Genomic DNA, 25,381 nt, shown 5'->3' with positions numbered 1-25,381 from the left:
CATTACTACAACAATAAGCCCCATAAACAATAATGATAAAACATTATCGCTTTGGCGTTAACAATATTCTATTTTAACTTAATAATGATTATCGATTCGGAGTACATTAATTAGCTTGTCGAATAATAATAATAATAATATAAAGTAATAAAGGAAATAAAAGAACAATAAAAAACGTCTGTGAAAAATAATTTTTGTATTATTTTAATTTCTATTTTTTTTTAATTTTGATAATTTAAACTGCTATTTTTCATATCTTAAAAATTGTTTTTTTTTTGTATTAAAATAAAACAAAATCAAAAAGTTTTATGTCTTTTCAAGTTTGGTATTTTCATTTATTGTTTTATCATTCGAATGACTTTTGTCTTATGTCTACCAATAAAGGTTTTTAATACTGTTTTTAATAATTTTTATTATAAATATTCTGTGGAAGCAAGTAAGCATTAATTATAAACAATTTTATAGACTTCTAGAATTAGCCATTTTAATTCATTATTGTCTAATTATTATAATATTCTCAATTTTTTATGTTTAAAAAAAAATATATTTTTCATTTAACATAACGTTATTCACGAACGACTCTTTTTAGTTAAAATATTATTATTTTTTTAATTCAAAATTTACATCAACTATGTTCTGTTTGACATTAAATTGTTAAATTTTACCGAACTGTGAAAATGAGTAATGTATTTTGGGTATACTATGAACGTTTAAGGTGTAGATATGAAACTAAATCGGATATTTCAAAACCGTGTAATGGAAATTGAGTGTAAAAAAAGCATACTCTTATTAAAACAAATCAATATTTGTTTTGTTTATGCGTACAAAACGTTGCACAGTTGTTAAGTTTTTATTTCTCAAGCAGCTTAAATAATTATGTATATTTACAACGCCAACAGATCTAAATACTTTTTAATATTCCTAGACTAATGAGATAATATGATAATACATAAGTGTTCACTTCCTATATAGATCCGATAGCGATTACTTAATCAAGTAAACAAGTAAGTATATACTTTAGTCGGTCTACGGTGAACTGTAAACATGGAAGTGCGTTACCGGAGCATGTAAGTACCTCTAGAAGTTTATTCCATAATACGGTTTTCGGTATCGCATATAAATTTAATAAGATTTTATAAGACTATACTCGAGGAAATTAACAGATAAATTAATTATTCCAAGTTTTAGTAGTTCAACACGGTTTTAATTAAAATTGTAAATAAATCATTTCGGCGTTACAAAGTGTTGTTACAAGAACAAAATAGGTATTGTGTTATATGATTCGCTTGGCCTGTTTTGCTTTATATTATATTGTGTATAAGACATTGCATGAACTATACCAAAGCGTGGCAAAAACATGTACGAAATGAAATAAATAATAACGTCATTATTTCATCTTGCACACTTAACTGTTGTGAAAACTTATGGAGCGGTAAAGTTGCAATGTCGACTTTTGGTTACCATGGAAAAAACAAAAATAAATTAAAAAACATTCGTTATTTATAATGGACCCAAATAAATTGCGGATAATATATTCTGTACTGTAAAAGTTCGGTCGAGTGTTGGCCCAAAGACAAAAACAAATTACTACATGCAATAATATTTTACCCCAATCTTCACGCCCAAAATAATAAATTGTACTTTTAATCGTGTATTAGGTTGAATTATTGTTTTTATTTTTTTTTACATACTGTCGAGGTCGTTTGAAAAACTTGCATAAGTTATTTAAATCCGTTTTGTGTCCACTAGTCCCTCATAATACATATTATATGTACATGCACGTTTTGTTTTCTAGCGCTATACTGTAATGTCCGGTTGCACTAAACTTGTCCTTATCTATTAGTAAATTATTTAATAAACTAACTTTTGTTAAAATTTATCTTTTGTTTAATTAACACGTGTTGCTCAACCGTTGTTTTATATTCAGGTTATTACCAGTGTACTGGTTATCGAATAAATAGTATCAACAGTAGGAGTTAATATTATTATCATAAGGGGTCTAATCAATGATAAACTGATAACGCACAATTCTATTATTACCACTTAACGCAAAACATTGATAACAACTACACATACATTTTTACACAGCGCTAAATGACCCTGTAAATATTTCACTCGTGATAAAATAAATGTTTAACAACAGATAAAGTTTAAAACATGGTTTATGCAACAGAATTTATTTCAACTCCAGTTAACCGAGTTTATGTCTGTGTAAATATTTGGTGCAACCCGGCATTAGTGTATTATTTTAATTAAATTAATATCGCATAGTTAGATTACAACCGGTGTACACATATGATATTTTTATTGAAATATATTAACTATACGGATGATGGAATCAAACCGAGTTCGGTGTCTTTTTTTTTTTTACATGTATTTCAAACATTTGGTTCTAACCGTTCATTATTTGCAAAAAAAAAAATAATATGTATAATTGAAATAATTTAGTTTGTGTGTTTTTTTTACGATTATATCATTTCTAAATGATTGTATTTTTTAGCGTTTTCCACAGCAATCAACTTGGAACTTAAACGGTAACATTTTTATTTTGTTATATATTTTTTAATGGAAATGGTGTGCTATAAGTGTAAATTATGATTATATATATTTTTTTAAATAATTGTTACTTCTTTTAACCCTTCAATGCCCAATTTTTTAATTTTATGATGTACAATTCTAGTTTTGCAGATTAAATTAACAGCAATTTGGGACAAATAAGTAAAAAAGTATATATTTTAAAACAAATTAACTTTAGAGCTCCACCTAAATTAAATTAATTTTTTCTAACAAAACAAAAATTATATAACAAGCATGTCACGTTTCTGTTACAATGAGCACTGAAGGGTTAATTAAATTGAACGCCGCAGAAACTGCAGCCATCCCGCAAATCTTGGTTTTGGAACAATTCGATATCTTACAAAACGATTTTTTTTTTGTTTTTTTAAATTTCTTCCATTCTGTTAGTCATAGAATATATCGTTTAAGTAAACGGTCAGACAGATAACAATATAAGGACGGTTGGTTTTTACAGCTGTACGTTGCTGCGCTGTACCGTATTCGATATTGGTTTTGTTGTTGTAATTTGTGCGGGCGGTCCGACTTGTAAATGAACAAACGCTGCTCTGTATTATACTGTGCACGGATAGCCCTATATAGTTTGCTCGGGTGATAATGTGTACCGATTAATTATTGCATTGGCTCATTATGGTTCTGCTTTTGTTGTTCGCAGATATCCGACGACGACCGCATGTCTTTGACAACCGCCATCAGCGACGAAGACGACGGCGAGAGCAATCAAAATTCGCCGTATCGCGGCAAACAAACAGGGAGCGCAGCCGCCTCGTTTAATTGCACGGGAGCTGTCAGAAAAGCAGGGTAAGTGCCACGTTAGATATAGATAATAGTATGCATTTAAAACACCACCTCTGTTTGCTTCCGCGCCGACCCTTGACCGTGTACAAACAAAAAACAAGGGCAAACGATATACCTATATATTGACTTACTATAACGGTTCCTATAGCCACAGACTACACGCGGAAACAGATAGAGTGCACTCCGTAGGAAAACAATAGATTTTCAAATAGCGACTTTTAGATTGGTTTTTCAACTTAACGCGGTAGTGGCAAATAATTATAATGCCCGGAAAATATTGTACACACTGTTTACAGTTGAAACGAAAAATGATAAGAATTACTGATAACAAGTCACAGTCAATAAACGGTGGTTGATGGTGATAACGGCATAATAGATGATTGGTAACATTTTTTTGACCACACTGTACAACAGAAGAATTATTTTTTTCATTTTTCGGTCACACTGACCTGAGTTTATTAAAGTTTGTTTAAGAGTGCACTATCTGATTTTATTTAACCTTTGTTACTACGATATAGCCACAGACTATATGAAAACTGATAGCTTATTCGGCATGTAAACAACAAAAACCATGACGCCACATGACTCAAAATGAAATCAGTGTGACCGCAGGTTTGAGCATAAAATTTCATAATAATATCACGGATTAGATAAAGAGAAATTACATAATCTGTGATAATCACAAATATAAGTATACAGTAAACTAGATACGTAGCTAAGTGTACATGCCGCTAATAGAGATAATTGAAGTTTTACTATTTTCCGCCATCTTTGTGGGAATTAGAACCTTATCACATGTTTATAACTGTTATCGCTGCTTATAACAATTACAAGTTAAGCTGATCACAGATATATATATACTCGTATATTATTTTATAGTTTACACACACATAAATCCCACAAAAATGGCCGAAGTCGACCTTCATGCTTATCACTAGATGGCAATCTAGTTTATTATATATATCTGTGATGATAATATTATCAGTTATCATTTAAATCTTCTGTTTGATAAGGAGTTTGTACAATAATATTCATGCGGCTACACTGATATCTTCGCGGGTCCTTAATAAGTCTTTTTAAAAAATGTATTTGTTTTCGTCCGAATGAGCTGTCTGTTTTCATAATATAATCTTACGGTGTAGCTATTACACAACGGCCCGGACAAACGCAAAGTCATTAAAGACGGTTTTCTTGGTCCCAAGCTTAACAAAGAAAATATGGGTTCGTTTATTCGACTTGCGGACAATAGGCACTACTAGCTGCTGGCACATATAATATAATAATAATGTATTAGGTGTTGGAGCTAAAGTCGTGGCCGCATAATGGAAAATCGTTCCCAAATTCCGGTTGGCCCTTTTAGTTTTTCTATACAGAGTGATTCGTTAAGGGGCGTTATATATACTATTTATCGAGGAGTTTGGTGTAAGAAATTGGTCGCAAAATCTCAATTAAAAGGTTAAACTGTGATGTGTAATTATATGGTTTTGTTAAAAAAAAAAAACCAACTCGACTTGTGCCTCCCACTAGTCGGTCTCGTGTAGTACTCATAAGTAGCTTAGGGCTCTTTTTGTGTTGCACATTTGATAAATTAAAAAAAATTGAGGCAAGGGGTTTACCTATCCCCGGTCGTCGAAGTTCTTCATTCTATTTTTCCCTGTAATTCTCTAAGAATTACAGGTTTCCTACCTCTTACTAAGCTTACTACTGACCCAATTATTCTGAAGCCGTTAAATTTAATTCCAAACACATCTTGTGTGGTAGAATCTCATTTACTCAAACTACATCATTCACAAACATTAGACATTAAAGTGCTTCGCCCTGTAATCTGTATTGTCTATAGTAAGTTCGTCCATTACTAACGCGGTACGGGCTTAATTCTCAGCACGTTGCACACTTGGATTTATTACTCTTCTGTTCAATCATTGTTGTTATGTATAACTCCGAAGAATTCTTTTCTTCCTCGAAACCCCGTACAATACTTCCATAAAATAAGTGTTAATAAATTAACCGAAGAACGATTAATTGATTTTTAAATTACATTTTAAACCTATTGCTAGTGAAATCAATTTTAGACTTCTTCCAGTATAGTGTTGTTTTTTGAAATAAGTATTATATACAGTGTGCATAGAAAGAAAATATATAATGGCTTCAGACTTATTTCTCTTTTTGTCACAGTGTCTTATTAATATGAATAGTGGCAGGTTTTGGTTTATTCAGACGAGGGACACCAATAATAGTGTAAACGTGGATGAGCAATTACATAAACAGCGGATTCGTTATAAAAAACACTATGTAGGTATGCCTACAGTGTTGTTAAAGGGAATACATTTAAAATATCGTTACTAAGCGATATTCTCTATGACGCCATTGTTGCCATAGTAACACTGGGCACAATATGCAGCCGACAGATCCTAATAATATGAATAAAAAACGAAATTAAAGCATTATTATCATTGTAATATATTCCGACTGAATAAATATCGCAAAGGAAATGTTTAAATTAAATGCCTCTCGCTGAAAAAGCTCGTTGAAAACTAAATGTTTGTTCAATAAAAAAATGTACAGAATGTAATACATTGGTGTGTTCCATTTGACACTCGTATGGAGTTGATACAATAATAATATTGTCCCTCGAGTTGTGTCGGAACTAGATTGTATACGATTTAAATAGATCCGTAAATACTTATTTGAACATATTGCTTTTTGTAGTTGCAAAAACATTCTTTAACAAGTAAAAAAAGCTTAAGAAATATTCAGTTAGTGAAAAATATTGTGCTTTCTTGCATTGAATACAGATAAACAGTACCTATATAATTATTATTGACAGTGGTTAAAGCTGTCAGTTTTCCTCGAGGGGACAAATTAATGTTGAATTGAGAATGGAGAAATAAAATCGTCCGCTTAAGCTATACTACAGGAATGCGTTGGTGACAGTTGTATAATATCATAATAGCTGATAGTGAAGAGGGTTAGCGCGTTTTAGACAAGGCGGTACCGCTATGACTTGCCTCGCCCCCAACCCTTTGAAAACTTCCAATCGTACAACTCCAGTTAAACATTGTATAAATTATTCATTGCGTGATAATTGTATTTTATATTAGCATAATATATTATTAAACATGCATAACACAATACACCTAACGCAGTTTTTATTCACTTTGTATGCGATTAAATGTAGCAATAATTATAACACTATCAGCCGGTTTCATAAACTATTATCAAATACACTCTTAACATAATGTTAGTTAACAATTCATTTAAATTTAACATCTAGTTAAATTAAGTAAGTGTTCATCATAACAATTTTGTTATTAAATTCTATTTGTTAAGTTAACAAAATGTTAGCTGGGTTACCAAAGCGGTTACCTTGATTCCAACGTTCTCATTGGTTATCACGAAATGTGATAACTAATAAGTGATATTATAAAATATTATATTTCTTAATCAAATCTCAATTAGTAATGTGTAATTAGATCTATGTCACTTTAACATGCCAATTAACTTTTTAACAAGCTGATTAACTTAACAATCATTATTTTTTTCTCGACAAAGTTTACCAAAGAACTTCACCGGATCGATCTTGTTATAATGTTAATAATTAAGGTATGCTTGTTGAAAAAAACTTTTCGAGAATATTCATAATGACAATTATGCAAATAAGTTTTACATTCGAAGAGCACATTGTTATTGTTCAGGCGGCAACTTTGGTCGTTGTATAGTACATGTATAGCAGTTGAGTTGTGAACTCTGACGGTAATATTTTAAAGGTAATAATAATAATAATAATAAGAAGAAAACCAGCGCCTAATTTTCCAGAGACGTTTTTTTCCCCCAACGATACGTTTCGTCGTCTTCGAATTTGGCGACTTTATGTAATTGAAGTTTTATTTTTGCACTGTCAGTGTTTTAAGGACAGCCTTTGCGGTTTATCCCTTCGGGTGAAATTAAAGTCTACCTGTCGACGAGGCCTCGGACCACAATAGAGAGGATTTGCACCGTGTCCGCAATGTATTATCCAGATGAAATGGGGATATAATAATATAGTCCGTCTCTGTTGTACGTCACTGGTTAGGTCCCTAAGTACACAATTTACTCGAGTTGGCATTTGTCCGTATTATATATATTTTATGCGCGGTTTAAACAACACCGAAAAAACACATTTGTTAAATTATTATCCTGAGTATGCGCCATGTCGTCGTGCAGCTAAATCATATACTATGCTGTGAAGCACTCAAAAATAGTATTTTTAAGAAATTGATTTCGATAAATATTATTTGGTTGCCGTCTTATGTATTATATTATATTGCTGTCGCCTATTGGCAAAGAAACACATAGTTTATGGCCCGTAATGTATAACAAGTCGTGAACACGGTTTTTTTTTTTTTAAATATTATGTTGATTTATATTTCACAAGACCTCCTGAATCTTGTGCGGCCACCCAACCGTTTTGGGGGTCGTGCAAGGGAAATACTATAGCAAAACTTCCAAGATGACTGAACTTCTTATTGTGCGTACATGGGCAATAAACAAGCTGGTCGGGACATTTTTTTGCGGGTCGTTTGAAGAGATTTTTTTTTTTTTATTATGAAAATTAACTTGCTCTTCAAGTCGAGTGTTTACCGTTTATACTGTGCGGCGGCGGCGGCTGTGACCAAAAGTGTTTACATATATATATATATGTATGTTTTCACTGCAAGAAAAATAATAAAAGTCGAGTCTAGTCGAGTTTTTCGTTAAGCAAAGTAAAGAGCATAAGCCGGCAGGAAAATAAAGTCCCTGAAACGGAACGGGGTCAGAGCAATAAAACAGTTTCTTTCACCGGTGCTCATAAATAACGGATAAGACGCCGGTCTCGACCGACGACAGACGTGGGGCTTAAGTACAAGGTGCGTTTACTGTAAGGTATTTTTTTTCCCCTTCATTTTGGAACAACACCAAATATGAAACGTGTTAGCGGTGGCCGACCGGTATTGATTATACACAGACACACGGCCAAAGGTGGTTTTAATTACTTGCAATCATCATCATAGTAATAATTATCGTTGGTCGTTTAATTTACCAAAAACGATTTCCGTCGACGAGTACATGTAAAGCCTTTGTTTTTAATACTAAAATCGATTAATTTTTTATAATTCAACTTCACGCCTTGTACACTGTACATTATCCATAGAGTATTAATATAAAAAAGCGAACTAACATAACATAGCATGCAGCATGTGCGCGATAGTCAAGTGAACAAAAGGACTAAACCCAGTATGACCACACAAAAGAAAAAAGTCTCCATTGTCGAGCGGTTGGTACTCTATATGATAAAATAGGCTTTTAACCCACCTTATCATTAAATGTTATTGTTTTTCTTTCAAGCTACTGTTATCATTGATATCTTATCATGGCGGTATATTGAACGACTATAGCCACCCCCTGATTTAATACACTCAGTTATTAGTTATTACTGTTTAAGAATTCAGTTTGTACAAGATGACAATATAGTTTTGGTGATTTTAAATAATTACTCAACGGTTAAGTTGATTTCCGACAGCAGGTAATTACTAATTAACAACACCCGGACTGTAAAAATTAATCATTTGTCGTTATTAATGAGCCCAGAAAAACAAGATGATTTTGATGAAAGTACAAGTCAAATTTTACAAAAAAAAACTACAACTTTGTGTACTATTACGTGTTTTGCTTACTGAATTCAATATTACCAACAGCCGCTATACTTTGATTATAATATATGTCTTTAAAAAGTATTTGACCTAACACAAACAAAAACTAATTGCGCTTTTTTTTTGGTACAAATATTATTGTATATGTTTAGCTTAAATAAATCAAAGTGCGCATTTTCCGTTTTCGTCGTCATCCTGAAAATTGTAATTTATGACTAGTATATAATATATATGTATTTTTTTACCGAAACCGTCCAATCAAGATACTTTGATATTCGCATCATGTTTGTGCTTTGGGGAAAAAAAAGTATTAACCACGAAAAATCTAAATAAATATTTTTTGCAAACCTAATAAAACAGTCAACCTCGGGCAAAATAATAAATATTATGAATCGTTGTATGTTTTTTTTTAATCTTTTGTCAATGATTTAATCGCGACAATCAACCGGGTGATGTATTATTCTGAATAAAAAGCGACTCTTGCGGCGCTGAATTATAAAAACTGCGAAATTGGCCGTTGTTTGTTGAATTCGAAATTATCAAATATGAGAGAGGCGAAAAAAGGAGTGTTTTTTTTAAAATGTTTTTCTCGTGACAATGAATGATATTCAAACTTCATTTATACAATTGTCCAATACTAAATAACACTGTAGACAAGGTCGGGAATAAATATGAATAATTTTCAGTGAAACGTTTGAACCCAAAAACTTGATGTAAGTACTATGGCTTCTTTTTTTGTTTTTACATATTTTAATACTTAAATTTCCAGTTATAAATTGTACTTTTTCATACACTCTATTTGTAGAGTATTTTTAAAAAAATGTTTTAGCTGCGATGCCAATTTGCGGAGGTATTGGTTGTATAACAATGTGTTTTTATTATTATTATTTATATTCTTTTTTTTTTATATACAATTGGACCCACTACAACTTTTTAACCGACCGACTGATTTCTCTTTATGTTATATATATATATATATATATATGTAGCTGGTGTATAAATCAGACAATTCGTTCCCCGAGGGCCCTTGAAATACGGACGAAAATTGAAAACCTTCTCTTCATAATCGAAAAGTGCTCTGAAAATGACAAGTTTTAATTTTCCCCGAAAATAATCCTAACACTACCGAAATTCGTTCAGGGTCTTTCTTTAGCTATATAAATGTACTTTACAATGAAGTGGGTAACACCCGTCACACCACTTTTTTGAGTATGTAAAGCATGTCTTGGGCTGTGAACTCTTCTGGGAAACTGAGCAGTTACAGCGCATACTTAACTTTGAATTTTAACTTGAACAATATAGTTTATTTTTAAATAGTGAAATTTCGCATTTTTCAAAAGCTTTCATTGAAAGTGTCTGTGTAAAAATGTATACAAACAATTAAGTTTGTTCATAGATACCTATTTCCAAAACTAATTACCAACATTTTTTTAAACATTTTGGGAAATCAGAAAAAAATTGTTTAAAATAATCATTGGCAACATGTATTTGTTTTTAAATTCTCTATATTTTAAGTTATAATTATGTATATATATATATGTATAATATTATGTAGATAATAAGTTTTGATTCAACAAACGTTTAATATTTTATGTTTACTATTGCTGAAGAAAACTTTTGGAAACTTATACATTAATATTATCAGTTTATGAGAAATAAATTACCGTCAAATCCGCTAGAAGAACGTTTTGGAAATACGGCTACATATTTTATAAAGAATATTTTTATCAGAGTAACAATGCGTTTTGGAAAACTATGGTTTGTGTGGTATCACAAGACTTTGAAATAATAATATCAATATTAACTTTGTTGGAACATAATTGGTTTTGGTAATAGGAGCTACTCATTTTTGGTATGAAAAAAGTGGCCGTATGCGGTTGTAAAAAGCAAAAATAAAGACCAAATTGACTCCTTTTTCCTATGCGTTAATATATTATGAGTCTTACGGTAAACTTTTTAATAAATAATTGGGTTTGGTGCCTTATCTAAACGTTCAAGCCCTAAAGTCCTGATAAACTTTTTCCCTAAACCAACTTTTTTTAAAAATATTTATAAATCTTATTTTCTTGTACATATACCGATTAAATTATTTATACTTAATAATTTTATCACTTTCATTTTTCACAATAATTCCTCCGTCCATTAAGTAAAATATTTTGAAGTAAGCGAAAATACGAGCTGCAGTGTAGCCACAATGACGAAATTGCACATTTCTCTGGTACACGTTTTTAATTCGTTTCGCTACTTTAACCATGTGATACAAGACATGTGACTTGTCGGTTATAATATATTATCACATCATCGTATGGAATTTGAATTTTACCGGTATTGATCTGTATAGGCGATAATGGTTGCGATACTGCGCAGTGTGTAACGACATACGGAAAAAAAAAAATGTATTTTATTTTCATTTTAAGCGGTCAGGACGTTATAATATTATTATCATCAAATCCTTTTGGTGGTATAAAAAAAAAAAAAAATCAACTTCTCTGCTAAATCTCTGCGCGTGTATACGAATATATTACAACATGTAATGTATCTCATGTAGTTTGCGCGAACTTAAAACGCATACGGTCACACTGGAATAACAGTATTTCAATGCGACATCGTCATGGTCGATAGAACTTATATTGAATAACGCCGAACGCCGTGGGAAGAGACGTTGCTGCCGTCTTATGATACAAATCGGCTGTGCTTTCAAAACTCTGACGTGACCCCCTCTCCTCCCATTCCCCTCCCCTACACTTTATGGTCGACGCTGAGGTAAATCACGTACTTGGATCCGACTTGGAACTGCGACGTTTGACTTATTACGGTCCAATTGCCTTCCCTCCCCCCCCCCCCAACAGCCCACAAATAGTTTTCGTATCTAATTTTGACAGTAAGACATAGAATTTTTTCCGAGTTTCTTTGCCGGAGCTCGACTGTCAATTACAAAAAAAAAAAAAAAAACGTTTCCATGATGTATTTCGCGCAATGTCGGAATCGTCAAAACCGGCAAAGTATAAAATTGAGTTTTTTTTCCGCTCTCTTTTCCGCAGTTCCACACACACACACACACAATACTATATATAACATAGCAGCAGCTACACACAACGAATACTTACATATAATATATATATTCTGTGATTTTAGGTCAGACGACGTGGCAGATTATTTTTCTTCCCCTTTGCCGCCAGCTAACATTGTAATATTATGCCACCGTATATATATATATATATATTTTTTTTTATTCCCGCAGTTTAATACCGTCGACTTTCCGCCTTCTTAACGGCTTGTACATATTGTATTTATACATTACAAACATTATCATATTCAACCGTGGTGACGCACGTTACCAGTTCAAATATATAATATTACTCTATCGTCGATCGACTCTACTAAAGGGTCTCTACACAATAAAAAAAAAAAAAAAAAAATGAAACGGTGTCGCAAAGGGATATAACAGAGCGATATTTACATATTTTTTTATTATTCGTTCGCTCTCTCTCTTGAGAGAGAGAGAGAGAGAGAATTCGTATTTCTTATTCACGGCGCGAATGCAATACAAATGTCGCGAAATAATATGAATATTTTTCACTTGACCGTTGCGAAAGAAAAAAACCGACTACCTTAATGCAAACATAAAAATCCGTGTAAATAATATGTTTTTTCGAAATTCAAATGGTTCGAGAAAAAAAAATATAACCATTGATATTTCTTATCACTTATCGCACACCTCTAATCTCTTATCTCTCAAAGTAAAAGCGTAACGCGAGAATGGTGACATGAAATTTCATATATCCACCCCAATAAAATATCCATGTTAATAAAATATAATTTATTCTTACAAGTAATATATATATATAGAGAGAGAGAGAGAGATACAATCTTTGTTAATCAAATATTGGCGAGCTACCCAATCCGTGGGTTGCCACAAGCACACAGTCTGTTTCTCAGTATATAGTTTTTTTAGTTGATAATAAAATAGTTTGAAAATTTACAAGTACTTTTTCGACCAGAGTAGGGAAAAATAACACAATAAATTGTGGATAATTTTTTTCTTCGAATAATATTGTTTGTAACTCGTTAAATAACAAATAGTTGGCTTATTCTTTATATTTCATAAAACAAAAAATACCTTATCAGCTCCGCATTGAAGCTTAAACATCCCCGGATAATTTCTTATGAATTTGATATTATATTCATTCTTAAAAAAAAAATAATCATAATTTTTATTTTTAAGGAAAACGTCGTCTAAATTTAAAATTAAATACAATTTTCAAATAATAGCCAACTCTCTACTCGGCTTCTATTTTCTAAATTCCGTAAAAAACTTGACTCGCACTGTTTAAAAAACAATACACTGCACTGAAGTATTCTTTACTCAATGACACATTCTCTCTTTGCCATTCCACCACCTTTGTTAAAATTTTACATAACAATATAGTCTTTTTTTTAAAGTGGAGTATTATAAGACTCGGAAAAAGTTTTACAACAAAAAAGTATACTATATTGTAATTTAAAGAGGTACGAAATTACTAGCGGACAAAAATTACTATTATTTTTTTTCTTCCTCAATGAAAAACAATTACTTACAAAAGAGTCTCGGTGGCATTTAAAGATTGCAAACGTGTATAAAAAAAAGTTTAAGTTTAACTCTGTGCAAAAAAAAAGGAATACAATAAATTTCAACACTCGAGAACAGAATTTAATCAACGGGAAACAATCATTTTTGGTATACATTTGATTTTGATTTGGTTGTTTTAGGTTTTTGAGCGTTAAAAAATGGCTGTTGCGCAAAAAGCACCAAATCGAATTGGCCAGGAAAAGGGGATGGAAAGGATATTGGGTGTGTCTGAAGGGCACTACGTTACTCTTCTATCCCTGCGATTCCAGAGAAGGTCGCAGTGTCGAAGCAGCGCCCAGACACCTGATCATTGTCGACGGTGCCATCATGCAGCCTATCCCGGAGCATCCGAAGAGGGACTACATATTTTGCTTGAGCACTGCTTTCGGAGACGCTTATCTGTTTCAAGTAAGTTGAAAAAAAACACCGTTTTTTTCTTTGCATAATCCCTTAAAATAATTTGTATTATGTAAATACGGTACTATCGCCGTACCGCAGTCGAGTTGGACAAAGGCGGTGTAGTCTAGCAGCACCAAAAAATAACTGTATAAACGTCAGCAATGCAGTTTACAGAATATGCAAATTGTATATATTTTCCATTTGGAAAGAGTTCAATAAATGAAATGAAATAATTTCACGGAACGTTTCATAAACGGTAGATGTATTTTTACTGCTTTGCAGGCACCTTGTCAAGTGGAATTGGAAAATTGGGTGAACAGTATACATTCGGCGTGCGGAGCGGCTTTTGCCAGACACAGAGGGAAAATAGGAACACTGCATTTGCTCCAAGAAGAAATTTACAGAATCGAGAAACAAGTGGAAGCGGTAAGTGCATTTCAAAAATAGTTGTATAAACATTTTTAACTTGGTTATCTAGTGACAAGCATGTCGTCTGAACACAATTTTGTTTAGGATCAAAAACTCAAACACATGGCTGAAATACAAGTGGAAATGCTTTCGGATCCTGACACTAAAGAACAAATATTGAAACAAGTTTTAACTTGGGAAGAGAATTTGGAACGACTACACTGTGAACAGTTTAGGCTCAAGTGCTATATGGCAAGTTTACAAAACGGGGAACTTCCTAATCCAAAGGTAGAGTAAAATATATTTAATATTTATACTATTTTGTATTGTATATTTTTTCCCACGTTAAGTCCTTTTAATACTTATGATGATCCGTTACCTTTTAGATTCTCTTAACGCGAGTGTCTAGAGCTACTAAAATTACTTTGAACAAGCTGGGTGTATTCACTGTGTCCTCACTGCACGCATTCATTTGCGCCCGTTCGCCGTCTTTGCTCAACAATCTTTTGGCTGGACGAGGTGCTACCAAGAGAAAAACTCCAATTCTATCTCGATCAAACAGCGGTTCTGGTAGGAGGTCACTGCAGACATCCACGTCACGAGAAGAACAAGAGAGAACTGTCAAAGTGTCATTGCCCGATAATCAGGTAAATTACTTGTACACAAATGCACCATAAACGACTTAAACGAAGCATTTTAAATGTTCAGTCCCGAAGTATCTAATTAGGAATTTATAATCTCTTTATCTTGACAGCTTCTTCTTGACCTCACAATAGAATAACAGAGCGCACCAAAAATATGAAAACTGTATTTGACCCTATAATCGTTGATTTTTCTTGTTCATGTTTGTTTGGCATCGTCAAGTGCCTTGTGTCCTACGTTTAAGCCTGATGTGTATTGAGCTTTGTCCCACATTATTAGTAGCGACTGTGAAAACCCAAAAAAGGCTTCAAAGAATGTGAAATGAGTCGAGGGGGGAATGAAACCTACACCAGCCAGAAAAAAACTATTAGCCGGGCTCTTATTACCAAATCAATGACTACTATTATATGTATATAATATTTATCTTATTATGAAAATTGGTCGATTTTTAAAAACCGTTCATGTTAAGTATATTTATATACATTCATTTGTATTCCTGCAGTCAGTTCAGATTCATCTACGCGAAGGAATGACCGTAGAAGAGTACTTGGCGTTCTCGTGTTCGAGGAAAGGACTCAATCCAATGGAACACTTTGTCAGGGTCAAAAAGAGGAGAGATATGGAAGACCATAATTATTTTGTGCCCCCTCGAACCGATAGCATCGAAACCTATGTAAGTGAAATTTAAGTCAATATTGAATGTAGTCATTACGTATGAAACGGTCCGGTCCATTTGTTTAGCTGCACACCCACGAAGTCGTTGAAGTAAGGGCGAAAATTCTCTATCAGGTTGAACTGGAGAGAAATACTTTAGACCATATGTGGGGATTTTCGGTAGAAGCCGAGCTCATTGAAAACTCTGACAGGCAAGACGAGCTGTGCTGTTACGTTAGCCGCGTCGAAGACAAAGGAATAGCTATACAAAACGGTAATCAAATGTACAGCTGTGGATTTATTATATGCTTAGTTTGTGTTGAGGGAAATTCGTTCAAGCACAACAAGTAGTAGCAACTATTATACGTTTTAAAAAAATTATTGTATTAATGGTCACAGGGATAATTAAAGGTGATGAAATAATGGTAATCAACAGCGCTATCGTGAGCGATTTGGATATGATGTACTTGGAATCGGCTCTCCAGGAGGAGTTATCCTTGAGTATGATGATGAGGTCGTCCAGGACGGAACCGCCACAACTGCCGCCGGGTTCCAGAATTGTGTCCAAGACCACCGATGATATTATTCAATCGTTGGTTTGTCCTCCGCCGCCAACAGACCCGCCTATGATCTCGGAAGAGATGATCTCCGGCTTAATTGTGCCTGCGCCCAATTGGAGTAAGTGATAAATGCACGCACATGCAATCATATTATGATGTACTTGGCTTAAATTGAAATTCGCGTTATCTTGCTATTATTAGACAGAGAAGGGCATTACGATATGGACACGACCAGTGCAATGCAAGATTGCAAACTCGCATCCAGAGGAAATTCATTCGAAATCGAAAACCTGATTAAAGTAAGCGATACACCAAAACATGTCTTTTCCCGAATGGACAGCAGCAATGACAATATGCATTATGTTACATCGTTTCCAGAGTGCCGGAGAAGTGACCGGGTTCTGCAGGTCACCGGAACCGGCCAGAAGGATCAGCCCAACTATAATACCTGCAACTCACAATCCAATCTTGACCATCGGTCGTCAGCTGACAGATGCAGAAAAACTGAGAAAAGTTATTTGTGAACTAGTAGACACCGAAAAGTCGTATATTAAGGTAAGCGTGCATAAATCTAGTACTTATGTAGATTTCAAATGTATAATTTTAAGCAAAAATGCTAACTCCACAGCATCTGAACAATCTGTTGGAAAACTACTTGGAACCGCTTAAACAAGAAACGTTTTTGAGTGGCGTGGAAATAGCCGTCCTGTTCGGCAACATTCAAGAAATAGTGCAGTTCCAACACCAGTTCTTGCAAAATCTCGAAGAACCCATACGCCAAGAACCGAATTTTTACAAATTTGATCAACCGGAACAGTTTAAGGTGAGGGATTTTAAAACAGTATACTATAGACGGCTATAAAACTGTAATGTTTGACTTAATATTATTTCTTTATAGAATATTCTATTTTCAATCGGGAGCGCCTTTTTGTACTACGTGAATCATTTTAAATTGTACAGTTCATTTTGCGCCAGCCATTCGAAAGCTCAAAAAATTCTCAATCCGAGTAAGTGCTACAATGGTATTTTTTAAAATCCAATACCCTAACACTGGGAACGTTTCTTGTTTTTTTTATATAAACAGACGAAGGTAATCAAGCATTACAGGAATTTCTTTGCGCAAGAAATCCTCGTCAGCAGCACTCCTGTTCGTTAGAATCGTATTTAATAAAACCCATACAGAGGATACTGAAGTATCCATTGCTTTTGCAGCAGCTAAGGAACCTTACAGATCCCACTTCGGACCAACATCTTCATCTCGTTGGTAAGTTTCGCTATGTGTTTAACTACATTGTACTACACAGTCTATGTGTGATGTAATTGTTAACCTAATATTTTATGTGTGTTCGCCGCAGAGGCTTTGAAAGGGATGGAAAATGTTGCTGAACATATCAACGAAATGCAACGAATACACGAAGAGTACGGAACGATATTTGATCACTTGTTTAGACAACACCAAAAGTCGTGCAAACAGGTAAAGTATAATTTGTAATAATATCTAACATATTATAATTGTTTTACAGTTAAATGATATGGAGTTTTCATTGAAAGCAATGCGTTTATATGATGTTTTCCAGGCTATTGATTTGTCGCCCGGCGATTTACTCTATTACGGCGGCGTCGAGTGGCTGAACATCTCGGACTTTCTTGGTAAAATCAAAAAGGGCGTAGAGCTACACGCCATGTGTTTTGTTTTTAAATCAGCAGTGGTGTTCCTATGCAAAGAACGCCTGAGACAGAAGAAAAAATTAATGGTCAGTATACTCGAAACGGTATTGTTACAAGCGCAACTAAGACAACATTTCCGTATTCCGGAATTTAGAAATCTCTCTTTTTTAAATATAATCTCAAAGGTACTTGGAAAAATGTCGATTTAGTTGCGCTTACGGTCATGACGTTAATGTAGTAAAATTTTAATAAACGGTTCCACTGCTGTTTGATGTACAGAGCGCGTCCGGCAAAAATGAGATGGAGGTAATTAGATATCAGGTTTTGGTTCCTGTAACCGAAGTACAAGTTCGGGCGAGCTCGGCCAAGGACATGGAAACTCATTTCTTGTGGGAGCTCATACACTTGAGGAGTCAGGCGGCCAGGAGACCCGAGAAGATTTACGTGCTATCAAATAGGTGAGCTATAGTAGAGCTGGATTTAAGCTAAATGTCGAGTAGTAGTATATTTCGATCGATTAATTGCTATTTATCATTTTGTTCAGTACTACCGAGTTTAGGAATGCGTTTTTGAAAACTATACGCCAAATAATCCGCGAAAGCGTCCGGAACATGAGCATCCCCACTGCCAAACCCACGACCAATTCAGCGTCACAACTAGTTAGCAATACGGCGACGTTGGGAAGACAAACCATCAGTGCCGGAAGTGAGTGACAAAATTCTCGGAGCTTGCTCAATGGCGTTCTTTTTTTTTTGAGGGGGGGGGGGGTTGGGCTAAAGGAGTTTTGGCGGATCAGATCTATAAGTTTTGTTTGTGCATTTAGCTTCGCAGCACAACAAAATGGAATCTTCGAAACCGCCCACCACGCCCAGCGTACCTCAAGGGTCTCAGACCCTGGGAAAACCCAAGAAAATTCCTCCAAAACCACCTCAGCGACACTCGTCCGGTAGCACCACGGTGACCAAGGTCGAGTTGCAAAGCCAAGGGACGTCGTCTACCGACTCGACGACGGACACGGGGGCAACGCAAACGGTTTTGCCGAATTACAGATCCCGGATTAAAGGTCGGTGTGGATAAATAATTACTGCTCCGAGTATAACAGCGGGGATGAATGACACCACTCTCTTAATGCGTGTCCGTAGACGACAAAAGAGACAGTCAAAAGTCCGAAGGGGAGGATGACAGCGGCAGTCATCCGGGCCCGGCCAAGAGTGTTCAATCGCGCGGCAGTCTGGGCAAGACGCCCAACTACTTAATGCTGAGCACCACGTCCACGTTGTCGGCCAGCAGTACGGGAAGCCAAGCAGCCAGGCTGGTGGAAAGATCACAACAGCCAGAAAACTATCAGCCGCCTCAGGTGCAGGACCTCGGTAAGACGGATCTGCACCAGGATTACTAAAAAAAAAAATATTCGTGCAACCCACTGACGACATAGGAGGTTAGACCCGTTATAGTGTTAGCCCAGGCACAGAGAGGGTCGAACGTGGCAGAGTGAACTCTGCAAGAACTCACGCGACCGGCAGAGTTCACTCCGCCAAGGGGCCGCACCGTCGTTTTGTATTGCATGTCGACATGGATATGTTTTAGGGCTGATTACGGATGTTGATAAGAGTCTTGTGATGAGAAACCGTTGATTATGAGCGCTGACGATGGCTGCTGATAAGAGACCAGTTGGGATTAGGATGGATTTAGAAATAATTTTTTTGGGGTTAGATAGGTGAGGTTAGCGGGTTAGGTCAGGAAGGACGAGGTAAAACATATCCATGGTTCTAGGTTTTTCCGTGTAGCGGACAAATCTTTGCTATTTTTATTGATAAGGGCTTGTCGAAGGTGTAGTGTTAAATTCTCAAATATAGCAGCCGCTCACTCGTTCCTTGTTATTTTTTTTCTACACAGGATCTCCAGTGTGGAAACCCAGGGAACCAGGCGAATCGTTAACGTTGCCGAGAAAAAAGAAACCGGCTCAAGATAAATTCGAAACCAGGACAATGGTGAGAAAATGCGACTCCAAGAAAGACAAGAAGTGAACACACACGTGTACGGGTCTTTTTTTTTTTAATAATCCTCTAGCGTGGACGTTTGTACGCTGTATTTATTGTGAGCAGACGGTTGGGGTATGATCTGCGGACCGGGGCAGTCGAAGGAACATCATTATACTACTGATGTTGTTTCGAATCGACAAAGTTTAATTGTTATTCTTAAATACTATTTTCATTGCGCTAAGTTCCTACTTTATATTCGTTAGGCATTTTATTTCGTTCATTTGTGTACATAATAATAATTTAATATAATATATAAATTAATAACGTCCAGGCGTTGTGTGTGTGCCAAAAGGAAGCAATAGGGATTGCTCACTTGTTACACACACACACACATGGCCTGGATTGTCTAAAAACAAGAGTAGATCATACTCGGGTCGTTCTGTACCTCTGTCGAATGCGATCACTTCGACATTATGAATATCTTTAAGTATGTGTACTACTTTGCTTGATTTCGGTATTGTATCCAAAAGTTAATAAGATACTCGGTTATAAGACATTGGTGGCATACTATCCATTCAAGTGAACCCAAAGACACCACTTTTGACCACCCGAACAGCTTTGAAGTAATTATTTTGAATAATAATAATAGAATATGTAACATTATAACATTTTTAAAACACTATTCCAATTTCGATTAGGTGTGTGTTGGGCGCAGAGTAAAATAACATAATAATATGGCTGAAAAAACGCTTTAAAATATCAATAACTTTCAATCGAGTCAATGCTTTTATAGCTGTTATTAGTTGGGACAAATTTAATATATTATAACCCCATCCCTTGTGTGTCGTTAAAACTCTTAAAGTTGATCAAGTTTAAAGTTTAGGACGGTAGAAGGGTGTTTTTTTCTCTTAAATTTTAAACAGCGCGCATTACTCAACCGCACACCCCCAACCGTCCTAAATTTTACATCAATAACTGGTCCAAAAAACTGGTTAAAAATGTTCAGCAAATTATTCTCGATCAAATTGATCCACATTGAATGTATTAAATTTTGCCAACTAATAACTTAACCGCAATTAATCAGTCAAGCCACCATTTGATCTCATTAGTAATATTTTTAATCGGTATACAACCATGATATTCTAACCAAAACAGCATACAGAATGATGATCCCTATCAATACATAAAAAACATCAATGTACAGTACAATATTATTATACGCCTTATTTTATTTAGCGCCAAGCTCAGCTTAAGTCGGTCAAACGATATTATCCACGTTGAAGTGTCTCAATAGATCAAAATTAATCGAACCAAATTAACGATAATGTATAATATTTAACACCTGATAATCTCACATCTCGTCAGCTTTTTTTCTTGTATGTTATGTGCTCATCGTCTTGGGGTCTTGGTGCAAGGAATTGATAAATCAACGTGGGTTGACGATCGATGGATTTGACGGGCCAACGATCGACAATTCACCACATTGACATAATGTCAATGTAACAATAATAATATTGTTACTGGCTATTTTTTAAATGATTACACTTTTTCCCACCCAACTCTGCTCGTATGCGACACACACAAACGCTCACAGAGGGGCCAAGGGGAGGGGGGGGGTTTGAAAAAAGCTTCTTTTTTTTTTTAAAAGTGCACCAAATTCAGCCGATTACCTCTCTGAATAGTCCATAAGCAAACAAAACTGTTGTTGTTGTTGCTTGAAAACAAATGTTCTAATTAAAATATGTACACTGCTTTACACTTACTAAGTATAAAAGAGTTGGTATATGGTTAATGTCTAAAAAAAAAAATATCAAACAATTTTTTTTCCCCACAAAAGGTTAGGTTTAGGATATGATAATATAAGCTTGTTGTATATTGTTATACTTTTAAGTCATATAATGGAATAAACTAAAATATACCAAAGCCCCATCCAAAAAAAAAATAAAAACTCACTGTACCGTTATTATTATTATTAATTCAAAGTTCATTAAAAAAAGAAAATTGTTCCAGCAATAATTTTTTTTTAATTTTGGCCCCTACTCTTATACTTACATACAAAACCCAGTTACATCATTGCAAAACACACCGTGTTAAATGTATTGTAAAAAAAAAAAGAAAACGGTTATAACCGTTTGTATGTTTGCTCTTTTTTTTCTCTCTTTTTTTCCACCAAAACGAGTAAAATAATTATTGTAATAGTTTCAAAAAAAATAAGAAATTAGCTCATAAATTCCATTTTTTCAAGTTATTCTTAAATATAATAATAATTATACCTACCAAAAAAAAAAAAAAACTATATTATATTGTACATAACACTATATTGTTGAACACGGTATGTGTTGTATATGTGCCGCCGCATTAGGCCGACAACCTAATGTACGTATTTTTTGGGTTTTTTTTTTGTTTTTAGTACATCTGTTTCATTTTGTAATAGTTTTTATCTCGCTGAAAAAATCAAATAGCCTATTTTAACCTACATAATATTGTACACATTTTATAAACGGCATATAAAATTGTTATTATTTTAACATTATACTATAAATTATAATTATAAATCTCCAATTCAGACGTGAGACGTTATTCTGTGTTGTATTCTGTTTTTCTGGCACCAAAAAATAATCACAGTTAATATTGTCACAATATACACAATTATTATTATAATTGTTATTTAAATTTAAACTGCTAATTTATTAGGTTGGTACACCTTGTAAACGTTTGTAATTAATATGTCCCGCTCACGTGTAAGAGGTAGGTGTAATATTATGTATCTTAGTTGTATCTTATATTAGAGAGTAAGTCTTTTTGTTTTTTTTTTAATGTTGATTAAAAAAAAACCACCCGGTTATGTTTTCAATTTAGTACAATCGTTATCATTAATTAATTTTTAAAAAAAATATTACTAATTATATTATAATATAAAATAATATTATTATTATTATTATTGTATGAATTTAACGAACGTTTTTTTTTTTTATTTCGTTACTATTACAATATTATAATACGTACGTTTATCATACAACATTATAAACTTATAGTACGAATATTATACGTAGAATATTACATATTGTATGATTATTTTACTTTAGACCCACCGCACAACGTAAAAAATAAAATAAATATATATTATAAATAATATAATACAATACGATATTATCGAAATTTTATTGTTTTTTTATTAGTTTTTCCGTCAAAACAATATAAATGTATAAAAAAAAACAAAAATTATTCAAATAAAAAATATGTTGAGATATTATTGTTGTGTTATTGTATTTGTAAATAAAAATATAAAAAAATAATAAAAAATAATAAACGTATTTTTGTTTTTTTGTACACGCTATTCTATTGATACATTTTCCATGTCTGTCGCGTAAATACGTAAGCGCGTTTACAAAACGTAATTGACGGCCGAGTGTTGGACGTACGACGGTGCGGCCGGGTGGTAGATGGCGGCCGGCTGCGGATAGGCGTAGTGCGCGGCGGGTACGTAAGGCGCCGGCAGGTGCACGTAGGCCGGTTCCGACGGGTAGTACACGTGCTTGAACACGGGCTCGTGTTGCTGTATCACGTACGGTTGCTTGATCAGGGTGACGTCGGGCGAGGCCAAGTGCACTCTTGGAAGCAACACCGGCGTGACGTCCGGGGCGGGTGCGGCGTACGCGGCCGAAGCCATCAGCACAACAATTGCCTGGAATAAAGCAAATATAATATAATATTATTTGATTAAACAACACACTTGTTACGCTGGGTGTCGAATGGCTTTTCAAACAACCAATATCTCCTAACAACTTATCATATCTTATTGTAAATAAGATTATAATATATTAAATTGTATCTTATAATAAATCTAACTGCTCATTCTACTTATCTAAATGTACTTAAACGATTTTTACATGGGTGTATTCCTTATTTATTCGAGCAACCTGACGTCGAATCAGCAAGTGAGAGTTGTAAAAAATAATGCAAGCAGTTTCTGTTATGAATCCGAGTAAAAAAACTTACTACCAACTTACTACACTGACCTTGATGTTATAATAAAATAAATACACATTAAAGCTAGCTGTAAATATCATAATAATGTATAGCCAATATAACCTCGTAGCTACCGGTTTATTCCTAAATGCCTAAATTACATGTATTCATATTGACAACGAATCTGACTTGCCTAAAAACAAATGTATCAGTTTATTAAGAAAAAGTAACTATTCAAACGACACCTTCTTGATACATTTTATCTAAATTAAATGACAAATACATATTTTATTTAATACCTTATTATCCGAAATTTATCACAAATTAATTGGTCATTTTTTATACGTTTAATACAGTGATTATTATTTGTTACTCACTGATTGTTTTTATTAGTTTCAATAGGTTTGAAGGATTTTTAATACTTTGATGTATAAATAATAATAAAAAAAGAGTATTAAAAATAATTGTTTAATTAGAAGAAAAAGTATATTGTTTATTTATTTTATTATTATAAACTGTATTTATTAATTAAAAATAAAACATTTTAACAATTTTTTTTTTATACTAATAAGTTTGAACTTATCTAAGTTAATATTTTAATAATATTGTTAGTTTTAAATAATAAATATAAAACAATTATCTTTAAAGTTATATACCGTGTTATTCTTTTAACGCCTGTTTTCTTTTAAAATGATTGATATTTTGTATTTTTTCGGTTTGAAAAAACTTTTCACTATATTACAATATTCAAATTTAGTATCATCTAGAACTTTTGAAACTTTTGAAACTTAAATAAAAAATAATTTGCTGAAAATAGTGATGACCAATTTTAGATAAACGAGTTTAAACTTAAATAACATTAAAAAAATGATTCAAAACCGAATACTGACCGGTCAAAATTTTCAGTACATTATTCTCAATTTGAAAATTCAATTAATATATATATATGTTCCCATTTGGGTAGATTAGATGTTTTTAGTATAATCTTAACAAGTAAAATTATGAGAAAACCCTACAAATCCCCACAAATCTATCACATTTGCATTGTCAAATAAAATAAATTTGTACTCACCAGAAATTTCATTGTCGGACTCAACTCAAACTTGGACTGCACAATTTGAACGTGAAAACCACTGTAGACCATCAAACGCTAAGGAATCTATCTTTTATATGCCCCACACACATAATATTCGTACCCCTTGTTTCTCAGGTATATTAACCTCTTGGCCACTCCTCCTTTCACAGCGGACATCCTGGCAACGACCTCAAGATATTTCCAATCAAATATAATATATACATTTTTTTCTTTTTATCCGTTTGTGCGATTGAAGATGCGTTATTTGCGATTGGATTGTAAATGAAAAAAAAAAAAACAACAACAACAGTAATAATAAAAATAGTTCAGTCTGTCGAATAAACAATTAATAGTGCATAATGTAAGACACAACC

At 33.7% G+C, this 25,381-nt stretch overlaps 2 protein-coding genes across 8 annotated transcripts in view; one reads left to right on the top strand and one right to left on the bottom strand.

The window, feature by feature from the left end:
* LOC126841030 (protein still life, isoforms C/SIF type 2) overlaps positions 1 to 23,082 on the top strand; it is a 53,013-nt gene extending 29,931 nt beyond the window's left edge. For 4 of the 7 annotated variants that reach the window (XM_050577238.1, XM_050577235.1, XM_050577240.1 and 1 more), the window contains 20 exons: positions 3,230 to 3,375; positions 13,791 to 14,058; positions 14,332 to 14,475; positions 14,563 to 14,745; positions 14,844 to 15,104; positions 15,602 to 15,772; positions 15,841 to 16,027; positions 16,153 to 16,431; positions 16,515 to 16,612; positions 16,692 to 16,868; positions 16,942 to 17,136; positions 17,212 to 17,320; positions 17,398 to 17,577; positions 17,669 to 17,787; positions 17,891 to 18,067; positions 18,261 to 18,439; positions 18,526 to 18,686; positions 18,805 to 19,044; positions 19,124 to 19,351; positions 19,878 to 23,081. In XM_050577238.1, the coding sequence (XP_050433195.1) occupies positions 3,230 to 3,375; positions 13,791 to 14,058; positions 14,332 to 14,475; positions 14,563 to 14,745; positions 14,844 to 15,104; positions 15,602 to 15,772; positions 15,841 to 16,027; positions 16,153 to 16,431; positions 16,515 to 16,612; positions 16,692 to 16,868; positions 16,942 to 17,136; positions 17,212 to 17,320; positions 17,398 to 17,577; positions 17,669 to 17,787; positions 17,891 to 18,067; positions 18,261 to 18,439; positions 18,526 to 18,686; positions 18,805 to 19,044; positions 19,124 to 19,351; positions 19,878 to 20,008 (3,633 nt within the window). In that variant the 3' untranslated portion in view covers positions 20,009 to 23,081. Of the gene's footprint in view, positions 1 to 3,229; positions 3,376 to 13,790; positions 14,059 to 14,331; positions 14,476 to 14,562; positions 14,746 to 14,843; positions 15,105 to 15,601; positions 15,773 to 15,840; positions 16,028 to 16,152; positions 16,432 to 16,514; positions 16,613 to 16,691; positions 16,869 to 16,941; positions 17,137 to 17,211; positions 17,321 to 17,397; positions 17,578 to 17,668; positions 17,788 to 17,890; positions 18,068 to 18,260; positions 18,440 to 18,525; positions 18,687 to 18,804; positions 19,045 to 19,123; positions 19,420 to 19,877 lie in introns of all 7 variants that reach the window. The other 3 variants (XM_050577237.1, XM_050577241.1, XM_050577239.1) reach the window with 3 other exon arrangements.
* A 24-nt stretch (positions 23,083 to 23,106) lies between these two features.
* On the bottom strand, positions 23,107 to 25,144 carry LOC126841032 (uncharacterized). The gene is made up of 2 exons (XM_050577242.1): positions 25,005 to 25,144; positions 23,107 to 23,648 (listed from the first exon to the last, which is right to left on the bottom strand). The coding sequence occupies exons 1-2, from the start codon at positions 25,074 to 25,076 to the stop codon at positions 23,349 to 23,351; spliced, it is 372 nt and encodes a 123-aa protein (XP_050433199.1). The 5' UTR covers positions 25,077 to 25,144; the 3' UTR covers positions 23,107 to 23,348.
* Positions 25,145 to 25,381: the final 237 nt, after the last annotated feature.

The sequence above is a fragment of the Adelges cooleyi genome, unplaced genomic scaffold (assembly GCF_023614345.1).
Source record: "Adelges cooleyi isolate 19-005CV unplaced genomic scaffold, UGA_ACOO_1.1 ACOO_flye_CR_arks_rails_tigmint_CR_PRNA_376, whole genome shotgun sequence".
Classification (NCBI taxonomy): domain Eukaryota; kingdom Metazoa; phylum Arthropoda; class Insecta; order Hemiptera; family Adelgidae; genus Adelges; species Adelges cooleyi.
The sequence above is the reverse complement of the archived record's forward strand: the minus strand, read 5'-3'. Positions and strand labels throughout refer to the sequence as shown.

Coding starts and splice junctions, on each gene's coding strand:
- LOC126841032 (XM_050577242.1), bottom strand. CDS start 25,076: ATGGTCTACAGTGGTTTTCACGTTCAAATTGTGCAGTCCAAGTTTGAG. Junction 23,649..25,004: donor GTCCGACAATGAAATTTCTG/GTGAGTACAAAT, acceptor GCTTTATTCCAG/GCAATTGTTGTGCTGATGGC.